Genomic DNA, 11,476 nt, shown 5'->3' with positions numbered 1-11,476 from the left:
CCACATAAGCATGCCTACTTTATTTCTGCAAACATTAGCCCATTACCTACTGCTGATTTTCCCACTCACGTAGGTAGCGCTAGGATTTATTTCTATCTAGAGCAGATAGATTTATATCTATTTTCTGGCTAATCTTTCTTTCCGGCTTAGATAACAGAAAGGATTCTCATATAAATATCACTAACAATGTCAGTGACTATTAGTACTGATTGCATAATCGCTTCATAATATCTGTTTTCAATAACGTGGCTATGTAAGTGATCCATTATATTAGGACCTTTAGGAGCGTAAGAGGTCAGAATTTAGATGTGACCCCTCCAAAAAAAGCCTAATATTTATGATCTGCAAACTCTGCCTAACCCCTGTCTTGTGGAGCAATTTGAACGTGCTTTGAAATATCTAGTAAAATATTTGCACTGCACCATACAGTAATTCTCACAGCTTGAAAACTCAAGCTAATGTGTTAATCACACGCGTTAACTATAGCAAGAATGAAAATAAATAACCCCTGTATTTTTATGTGCACCATGGGAGAAAGGAAAGACTTATTTATTTAGAGATTCCTCTTTGCTGCATTCATGCCTTTTAGGACAAAGGGACTTAGGAGCTTGGAGAATCTTAGAAGGTGTTTGAGTTTGCATAAGAGGATATCCTGGGTAGCAAGAACCACGGTAATGATTGCAGCTTCAGGATATACTGGATCATTTCCTGAAAGGGAATGCTACTACCAAGTGTAAAATAGCTCATGTCATTTGCAGCAGTGAATCTCCACTAAGAGCTGGGAATTCATTAGATCACAAGCATTTCCACAACAGGTAAGGCAATCTTTCTATGATATTCTTAAAGTGCAAATATCAATGGTTACAAGGCAGAAAAGTCAGATTCACTTCTTAATACAGAAAAATCCACATTGAACGTAATGTAGAATATTTTTTCTGTTCAGGTTGTTATAGAATATATATTGTTGAACTTGCTAGGCAGGTGGAATCATTACGTTGCTGATGCAGTATTAGCACTTGACTCTTATGTTAAAGGAGGCGCATACATTTTAATTCTCATCTTACTAACCTGTATGCATGCAACACTTTTCGGATGAGGTCATGATTTGCCAATTATATTTTTGCAAACCGAAATTTAAAAAATGAGGAACTACACATGAATACTAATACTATTCTTTAACATGTTTATTTCTATACATAGCAAATTATATATTTTGTGAAAAAAAATTTCAATAAAAAAAAGTTATACATAATCATATGGATGTACAATTTTGTACTTACTTTTTGAACTATACTGATTTAAACATTTTGTCTGTTTCTATATATTGTATATATATCCTACAATTTCTTTCTGTGCATAAATAGATTTTATGCTTTCATACTTACAGCCTTTTCAGTACTAGGTTCTTCTAGGTATAGCATATAAAAAAAATACAAAATAAATTCTGACTGGTTGCTGCAGCTAAAGCATGCAGGTTGCCATTGCTGTCTATTCTATCACAAAAGGCTGCATGTCAGACTATTTTAGTTAATTTTAAAGAATATCTAAACCTAAGACCAAAAAGTTATGTGGACAAAATGCTACCACTCCATTAATAAAAAGAACCTACATTTGTCTCTAAAATAACTTGAATTTTATCAAAGTAATTGGCATTCATCATTGTTATTCTGTATTTATTAAAATCAGCCTTTGCTTTTCAGAGTTTCAACAGAACAGTTAAAAAAACCACCAACAAAGGAAAATGACAAAAAATAATGGCACCCTTAACCTAACACTGCAGCTGTCCAGTATGACACATAGCACCATGTCCAATAAATATCTACATATATATTGTTCTGTGTATATAATGCATTATTGCATACTGTACACATTATTGATTTTATTACACAAAATCTTTCCCTAAAGTAGCAGATACACTGGTGTGTAATGGTTCTTTCCATGACTCCACAACTCTACCCTAAATACTTCCTAGCATTTCCCTTGCACTCCATAAAGCTCAGATAGAGGGTCTGACCTCTCACTGTGGAATGCTTTGTAAAAATAACCCTCTAAGTACTGAGCAGATATCAATCAACAGGAAATGTTTTTATCTTCCTTTTGAAATTTGGATAACTTTTTTTTGTACCTATGGAATGTTTTACATCCTCTGTCTATAGTAATGATATTTACACAGAGGATGCATTGATTTAAAGGCTGCACATGGATACTGATAACAGTATTATATTACATTATATAGCTTTTCCAGTTTATGTATTATTTAGCTACTTTTAGTGCTCACCACTGATTAAATCAGATATCTATTTAAAGTTTAGATTTCAGTGAATCAACACTTTATAAACTTTAGTTTGTATAGTCTAAGAGATTTGTATTAAGGTTGACACGTGATTGGGCTGACATATTACGCACATCTTTACAGAACATCCATTGTAATATCACTAACTGTCCCTCAAAGGGGCTCACAATCTAAAGTCCCTACCACAGTCATATGTCATCACTGTCTAAAATGAAGGAGGAAATTGTGCCCAGAGGAAACCCACACAAATTTGGGGAGAACATATAAAGTCCTTGCAGATAGCGCCAGGACAAAGATTTGACCCTGTGACTCAGTGCTGCAAAGGCAAACATGTTTGCTACTGAGCCAAATGTGCTGCCTATCTACTTGTTTTCTAAAATTCTTAATTTTGATTTTGTGCTTGCCCAGAAAGTTCCACATCTTTTTTTAAGTTTGTTAACATATAACAAGAATAATAAACCTGACATATCAGACCAGCCATTCTCAACCAGGGTTCTTAGAACCAGAGGTTTCCAGGGGTTCCATAAACTTTGCCTGATTGATTTCCCATTTGATGATGTCTGCATTGTTCTGGGACCAACACCACTTGGTAAAGCCAACTCTGACTTTGAGGTTTATATAAAGGGGGTATTCTAGCCACCATCGTCAGGGTTACATTTGTTCCACAGGCCAACAATTTAATATTTTTTTTTCCTACTGGCTCCCATATTTTAGGATTTCTCAGGGTAAAAAGTTTGAGAAAGGCTGTATCAGACTATGAAATCATAATCCTAAAGCCATTTATGCCAATATATACACAATCTTCAGCTAAACTGCTTAATATATATGCTGCAGGCTAAAGCTTTCTGTAGTGATATCATTAGATAATTTATATTTAAATATCTTGTAATCTTTTATTTCTCTATATTTGTACATTAGTAAGGATGCAGAAAACAGAGAAAACTGTTCTAACCACAAGCTAGTTCAAGATAACAATAAATATACTGAAGAACAGTAAAAATGTATCCATAGGCAATTATTTTCCTTGGTTTTGGATAGAGTGTGTAAAGATTACTCCATACTCATGCCAAGTTTTTCTTACTGTGTCCCCACTGGAGAGATTCAAGCTTTCTATTAGTGAGAAGCATTAGTTAAATAGCAAGAAAATGAATCTATGATGTTAGAATTGTTGCCAGAACAAAATGAGGATTCTTCCAATGGGGACACTTTATTTTTGGGTGGGGGGCATAGGAGGGCACCTTATTTGAACATTTTTCTTCTTGCACTGCTGGAACAGTAAGGAAACAAAAATGTCTCTACTGGTTCAGTAAAACAAAAGCTGGAAAGGTAACCATTCTTTATGCAACATTAAAAACAATGTTTTGGCTATGCAAACACCAATGGCTACCATATGTGCACCAAAATAAAATGAATGATAACATTCATATTTTCAGAAATACTGTCTCTTAAAGCTACCCTGTTCATCTTGCAAGGATCTCTGAGGCATACACCTTGATATTGTCTGCTGTATCCTTTGACATATTGTGTAGGAGTACTTGTTGCTAGTTGATGCGCAGCTTTATAGCTTTTTGTTTAAAAAAATGCCTATATGATGGATATCATATTGTACTGGAAATATAATATGATAATGTCCTTTGCAATACATATGTGTCTATCTGTGACAAAGACAAAGAGTGACAGTATTCACGAAGTTTACAATATATCCCGATCCCCATTGTTAAAAACAATACAATCAGACCCTCAGTCCTTATAGTGATGACAGCAGATACCTATGTGGTAAATGGTAAATGGTCATACACATCTATGTGATTTCCTAGTTATAACATCCTATAACAAAGAATCATACAGGTTTTCAGGTATATGGCACTGCATTTTTTTAGGAGGGGATAAAGTAGGAAAGTGTTAAACCCTCTGTCCAGTGTGTTCACAGCATTCCGTGTCTCTGCTAAGAACAATCATCCTTATTATTTGTCCTGTTGGCTAGGGACTGAAATCCAGCGGTTATTAAAACATTTGAGTTGTCATCAGTGAAAGAGTTAAGGGAACATTTTTTAATGAGAACACCAACTCTCTGGAATGCAAAGGTTGCTCACTTTGAAGAGTTTTTTTACCTGCTATTTAAAGAAGTAAAGGGAAATCTCCCTAGCAGGGTTCATATAGTGAAGCCATAACCTAATAGAATTGTAATTCTTTCCTGCTGTATTAAAAACATTATATTAAAAAAAAAGAAATAACTGGCTTCACTTATACTTTTAACATGCTGAAATCCACAGAGCATACTTCCTTTAGTCTTTTAATTGGGAAAAGGGACTGGCTCCAAAAAACAAGAATTCAATAGCTCTGGGCACAATCATTAAATACATTAAATAAATACATTTAAATTAAAATAATAAATTAAATAAATAAATTAATTAAATACATTTCAATGGTCATTATTAAACATTTTAGTCACCTCAAGTCTACACCAGTAACAGGTCATTAAAGTAAGCATTTTTATAAAAAGAGAATGTAATTTACAGAAATTTATTTCAGTCATTATGCAGATAACTAAATGTTACAGTTATCAGAATAAATCTATCTGCAAAGACAAGGACTGGGTGACATAACCAACTCATGGAACTAATTCAATAAAAGCTTTGAAGCCAGTGGTCAGCCAGACAAGTAGCAATTTCGGCAGCAATGGCAGATTCTCTAGACAAGTGAAATGCACAATATGACATACTTTGCTATTGCAAATGCAGTCTTACCAGCAGTTAATGATTTTCTAATGATTTTGTTTTATTTTTTGTAGAATCCCTTCCTCTTAGTCGAAATGGCTGAAGAGGCTGACATTTTAGGTAATCACTATGAAGATATCCACAACTGGACAGAGCTTGTGCACTACCTCAACACTACATTCTCCCTCTGTGATGTTGAGCTAGATGAAGGTGTCAAACAGATCTTCCTCTTTCTTTTGTACCTTCTTACATTTGTTTTTGGTCTAGCTGGAAACCTGCTAGTGATATGGGTAAACTGGCAATCACAAAGAAGCAAGAGTTCCATTAATCTCTACATTTTAAATATGGCGGTGGCAGACCTTGGAGTGGTTCTTTCTTTGCCCTTCTGGATGCTCGAGGCACTTCTGGAATATACATGGCTCTGGGGTGGATTTTTGTGCCGATTTACACATTATTTCTATTTTGCCAACATGTTCAGCAGCATTTACTTCCTTACTGCTCTAAGTGTGGACCGCTACTTGACTTTAACATCAACTTCAGTTTTCTGGCGTCAAAATCAGCAAAAAATCCGAATGGGTCTTTGCATTGGGATCTGGGTGATGTCTGCTATTTTTCCTATACCAGACGTTATCCACATGCAGTTGGTGGATACCTCAGACCCTGTGTGCATGTTTATGGCACCTTTTGAGACTTATGATGAATGGGCTCTTGCTGTGACTCTCATGACAACAATCATTGGTTTCCTGATCCCTTTTGTCATAATCCTTGTTTACAATCTAATGACTGCCTATCACATTAGGAAATCTGGAAGACCAGAAAGCCGAAGGCACTGTCGGCTTATTTATGCCTACATATTGACGTTCCTACTTAGCTGGCTGCCCTATCATGCAACTGTAATAATACTGACTCTGCATGGGTCCTACGTCTTTGTCAACTGTCGCTTCGCACACATTCTCTACTTTTTCTATGAGATAATTGACTGCACTTCATTGTTTCACTGTGTGGCTAATCCAATCCTCTATAATTTCCTCAGCAAGGATTTCAAAGGCAAATTTATCAATGCTGTTGTGAAGTACATTCCGAAGGAGAAAAAAGATGGTGAGAATCCAAAAGAAAATTCCACCTCGGTTACTGACCATTCAGTTGTAATAACAAAAGAACCAGGAACACTGCCCAACAATGCGGACAACAATATTCCAAAAATAAAAATGTAATTTTTCTTTTTGTTTTACCAGCGAGACATTTTAAATTTGTTAAAGTAAATTTATACTTAAAGAAACATATGGAGGCTGATCTCTCTTCCTGGCTGTCTTGCTGCTTCAGTGGCTTTAATACTGGCATTACTCATGCTTCTTGATTCATGCTTTTCACTTTGATCCATGCAACTAGTATCTTGCAAGCCCAAATTTTTAGACAGATTTCTTTAAAAAGATAACAAGAGTAGGTAACTCAGGTAAACTTTAATACTAATGGCCTAAATACCCCAACTTTAAGGCTAAGCACTACCCTCCACCCATACCTTCTGTCTACCAAGCCCACAGAAGTAGTCTCCATGAACAGGAGGGGGGGGGGGGGGGGCTGGTGAACAACATAAGACTAGAGAAGTCAAGGCCTTCTTACAGCCATTTTTATAAGAGTGGAAAAGGCCATTCAGGTTAATAAAGGAATTAACAGGCACCTTTTGAAAGACCAGTTTGTCTTCTGAGATGTATAAAGTTATGAGTGATGATTTATGAAAACCAAAGCAATTAAAAGTGGTGGTGTTGTCTTCAACAATTTGTTGTAATCCTTTTGTTTCATTTCCCTAGACAATTCAATAATAAAAGAAACATTTTCTCAGTTTTCATGGGCAGGCAGGTTTTCCGTTTGCAAATGTTTTCATTAATCACCCATACAGACCTATCAGGGTATCATCTTTATACTCAATGAGAGTTCGTTTAACCATGGACTAGATTTCATTACCTGTTCCATCACGACACACCACATGTAAATTATTATAAGCTGCACTGCTAAACCCTTTGCTATATTTTATAATTAAGTGTAGTAATCCAGAGTGGGTTCACACCACAAATAGACCAAGCACTGGAAAATTTAGTTTGTTTTTATTCTGGTCCCATCAAATGAATTGACTGGTTGACGATATAGAAAATGCTCGGGAATGCCAGTTATTTTGGGACCATGTTATATGAATCTATAGGTCAGTGCCCACATACCCTATAAAAGGTTTTGGGTATAGTAATGTAGGGCATCAACTGACCATTATGTCAGGATTTTATCATGCAGAAAGAGACAATGGAAGAACCCTGATAAGAATAAACTTCATGGTAAAAAATTTTTGCCCCGTTGCTTTAAGATGTGTTAATATAAACTCACTGTACCCACACGGTCCTTCCGCCAAAATCCAGTCTCTGTTTAAGTGAAGGAATGAAGAATATGGAAACTTACAAGCTATATAATGAAAAAGTTATTTTTCAGAACGTTTTACTGCGTTTAACAAAGAACAAGACAAACCATCTTACAAATATTTAACTTTACTCTATTTACCTTGGAATGCGAAATTGGACTGAAGACAATAAGGACTCAAAAACAATCTAAAAATAAAGAATAAAGGCATTGCAAAATAAAATAAAGATACACTGATTTGTAAATATTGAATGTTTTGTAACAAAAAGTGAAAATTTTGTGTCATATTGTTTTTTCATAAAAATAAGTAAACCAATTTGCTTCTTGGTAGATTAACCTTTATTTTGGTCCAAATAAAACAGATATTTCTCAGTACTCTAATTTATTGATATGCAAATGCAGGGAAGGGAAGCGTTTGGCACCTTATCTCTTTTTCCAATAAACCTTGTTAAGATTGCGGTCAGAGCTGGTCAATCCCTCTCTCTGAATTGCATTTTGGATGTCTAATTCAAATGGTTTCCAGGTTGTAGAAGTGCTGATATTCTGACTCCAGCAAACTTTATACTTTAAAGGAAGACATAGGCTACAATTGCTGACCTCCGTGTAACAATGTTAGTTGCCTGGATATCATGCCGATCCTGTGTCTTTAACTTTCTGTCACTGACCCAGAAATGTTAATTAAAGTTTGATTTACATCATTGATGACAGTAACTCATCATAATCAGAGGATTGGTTTACCAGTCGGATAACCAACATTTCAACATGTTCAGCAATGATAGACTCCATATTTGCCTCATTAAAAGGTTTTCTCAAAGCCCCTACTACATTATACATCAACTTTTTAACATGGAAGACCCCTTTAAATAACCTTGAGATCTGAGGGAACCCATGCAAATAATTATTATCCACAACTCATCGTACATTACCATGGTGGTCATTGATATGAATGTCCCATATATTGTTAACAAGTGGAAAAAAAAAACATACCGATAGCTGGAAAGATTATCAGTGTCACTTCTTTATAATACATTGTAATATAGCCACAATATTTCACGGAATTCGAAATTTACTCAGGAAGTACAGAGTCAGATTGCTGACCTCTTTTTAAGAAAAAACGTGCTCTCTGGCTGTCAAACTGAATATTGTTTACTGTACTCTGTCCAGTGTAAACTCTATTTAAGTAGTATGCCTGCTGAGATTGCTTTGTAGATGTGTGCAGAAATTTGTTTTCAAAATGACTGAATAAACCTTTATTTTTATCTACATTTGCAAAACAATAAAAAATGTATCAAAGTATCATTTTAAATCCTGTAAAAATACTTTACACAACAAAATGACAGAAGTGCAAGAAAATGTAGATAAAGGTTTGGAAGCAAATGCAGTATCCATAGTCGTTCAACAAAGATCATTAATTTTCAACCTATCCTGTAATAAAAAAATGGTATAACAAGAGCTACAAAAAAAATCTTAAAATCACAAAAGTCTGTAATAAGTAATTCACAAGCTGTTAAAATAATTAAAGGACTTTGAAGGAGAAATGGAAATCCTCTATCCTCTATAAAATAAAAAATTCCCACTCCACAGTTTTTTGTTAAAAGAATAAAAGCAGCAATAATAGACTATACAGTCGTGTAAAAAGTAAGAAGAAACCAAATAAATTGTTGACCGTTTCAACATATTTAACCTCCTAATTTACACCAGTAAAAACACCTCTTGGTACTAAACCATTTTTACTTTTCTCTAATAGTTCTTGGTACTCTTACACCTCATTGAAAAAGTGCTTTATGCCTCCTGAAAAGTGGTTGAATGAAAAGCCTATTTAAGCTGGCATGCTTTTTATATGCCATTGAGTAACGCAAGCATTAAAAAAGCCAAAGTATTGCTTATTCTAGATATTCTAACATAGCCTCCACACATTTGTTGGCACTGCTAGGAAAGATCATAAAAATAGGTTAAATTAGCAGTTTTCCTAAATTAGTATTACACGTCTCCAAATCAATTTTTCAGCCTATTAAAGTGCTGAAAAGTAGTCCACGTTGGATATCATTGTGTCCTGGACATGGACCAGAGAAAACAAAGAAGAAAGTTGTCTGAGCAGATCAGAAAGAAAATTTTAATAAGCAAAGCCTAGAAGATCATCTCCAAGAAGCTTTATGAGAACAGGTTCAAAAATAAAATGGCTAAAGGTCCAAAGGACTGTAACCAAACTATTTGGATGCGGAGATAATCATAAATTATAGAAGGGATGATAAACAAAAAGCAAAGACAAAGTGTATGATTACACCAGGTGTCACTTTTTGAGTGACCGAGGGATCAGTAAATGAAGACGATCTAGGAGGACTCCACTGGTCAAAGTAAAACATAAAAAAGCTATACTGGAATTTACTAAGATGCCTTTTGAAAAGCCACAATGCTTCTGGGAGAAAGTTGTTTTGACAGATGTGACCAAACTGGAGGATTTTGGTCAAATTAGCTCTATGTCCATAAAAGTAAAAAAAGCTTTCAAAGAACACCATACTTACCTTCTGTTGCTCCATCTGGCAAAAAGGTGACTTGGGTTTGTGCAGGAAACATTGAGATCTCAATCTATCAAGTAATTCTGGAGCACAACATTTTAGGAGTAGGTCATGAATCCTGAACAGAATAAAGACTCGCAAAGCTAAATGCACCCAAGAATGGCTAAGATTAGATTATTGCAAAGGAAACTTCTATAAACTCAGATTTGAAATCCAATAAGCACCCATGGAAACTAAAAAAGCAGTCTGCAAAAAGCATTTTTTAAGCCTGACACAGAAGCAGTTTGGTCAGCAAGAGTTGGCAAAAGGTACCTGTTGACTGTTGAGCTGCATAAGTCCCATTTGTTTGCAGCGATTACCACTAAAGATTGTAATTTTTTTGTGGTGTTGGTGTCCCACTCAAAATGTTGGCAAGCTGGCTGCTAAACTGCGTCACAACAAGGGACACTTTCCCAGGTGTCCATTGCTCTGCTGCTTCCTTAATTGGCTTTTACCAATGTATTTTACCATGTGAATGTTGGGTCATACATGTCATCCTTTACCAACTTTTCCTGGCTTTTTTCAATTTCACATTATTTGCCAGGAGATGGCACTTTCTCTTGATATTTTCTGCATGTCTCATGACCTCCTCTTCAGACAATTCCTGCTCTTCATCCCTCTTTGTGTCAGGGCTGTGGAGGGACACCAAACAACTAGAAGACGAAAAAAAGACAACAATACTTCATACTGCTTGTTGTTGGCTGCTTCAGGGTGTCAGTGGGATTTGGCATGGGAAGAAGTAATGGGAATCTCATAACAAATTGGTTGCTTTGGGTCTTGGAGGAACAGGAGAAGGATGTTGGAAAATGTGCTTCAGTTGTTGTAAGAGATGGACAACACCACATTTAGAAATGGCAGGCAAGGCCTGGTCTCTTGAAGTCTGTGAAGCTCTTGATTGTGATGGAGAGAAGTGTGGAGCCAATTCAACCCCTTCTTCTGTTCCACTCATGTTGTTCTTAAGTGTTGAAAATTATTTTTTAGGATGACCACCAAGGAGCTCTTAGTAACACAATGAGCAGGATTAGAGCAACCCAAAAAGCTGTAAATGTAAGGATTTGTGCCTCAACTATAGTGTTCATCAAGCCTTATAAAATGACCTCTCCTTACCGATTTGGTGTATCTGGCTATTATAGTTACTTTAGAGAGAAGAACAATCCACCAGAATTAATTCCCCATTTACTAGTGTTCAGATTAACAGATTACCAATCTAGAATTTTTTAGATGGTTAGGCTAAACAGATCTTGAACCAAACAAATTTATGCAGCACTAATGGTAATAAATCCACATTTAATAATAAGGGATTCTATAAATATGTCTGTTTTGTTTATAAAGAAATTTGTGTCTACCCCAGCAGATTCTGATTCCACAAATTTGTTACCAATCACCAGACAGACAACACCCTTTCCTCAAGTACAATATACTAATTACTGCTTTCATCAGATCTATAGTGCATATGGCCTTTGCTATTTTATGGCTATTAATCACTACAATCGCTGCATTGCAGAAAC

The 11,476-nt window shown here is 35.5% G+C and overlaps 1 protein-coding gene across 1 annotated transcript; it reads left to right on the top strand.

The window, feature by feature from the left end:
- The first annotated feature begins 658 nt into the window (after positions 1 to 658).
- On the top strand, positions 659 to 7,788 carry GPR182 (G protein-coupled receptor 182). The gene is made up of 2 exons (XM_072407817.1): positions 659 to 815; positions 5,085 to 7,788. Exon 2 carries the CDS (start codon positions 5,106 to 5,108, stop codon positions 6,222 to 6,224), a length of 1,119 nt encoding a protein of 372 aa, XP_072263918.1. The 5' UTR covers positions 659 to 815; positions 5,085 to 5,105; the 3' UTR covers positions 6,225 to 7,788.
- The last annotated feature ends 3,688 nt before the right edge of the window (positions 7,789 to 11,476 follow it).

Source organism: Pyxicephalus adspersus, chromosome 1 (genome assembly GCF_032062135.1).
Source record: "Pyxicephalus adspersus chromosome 1, UCB_Pads_2.0, whole genome shotgun sequence".
Lineage (NCBI taxonomy): Eukaryota > Metazoa > Chordata > Amphibia > Anura > Pyxicephalidae > Pyxicephalus > Pyxicephalus adspersus.
This window is presented reverse-complemented; position numbering and strand designations above follow the sequence as displayed.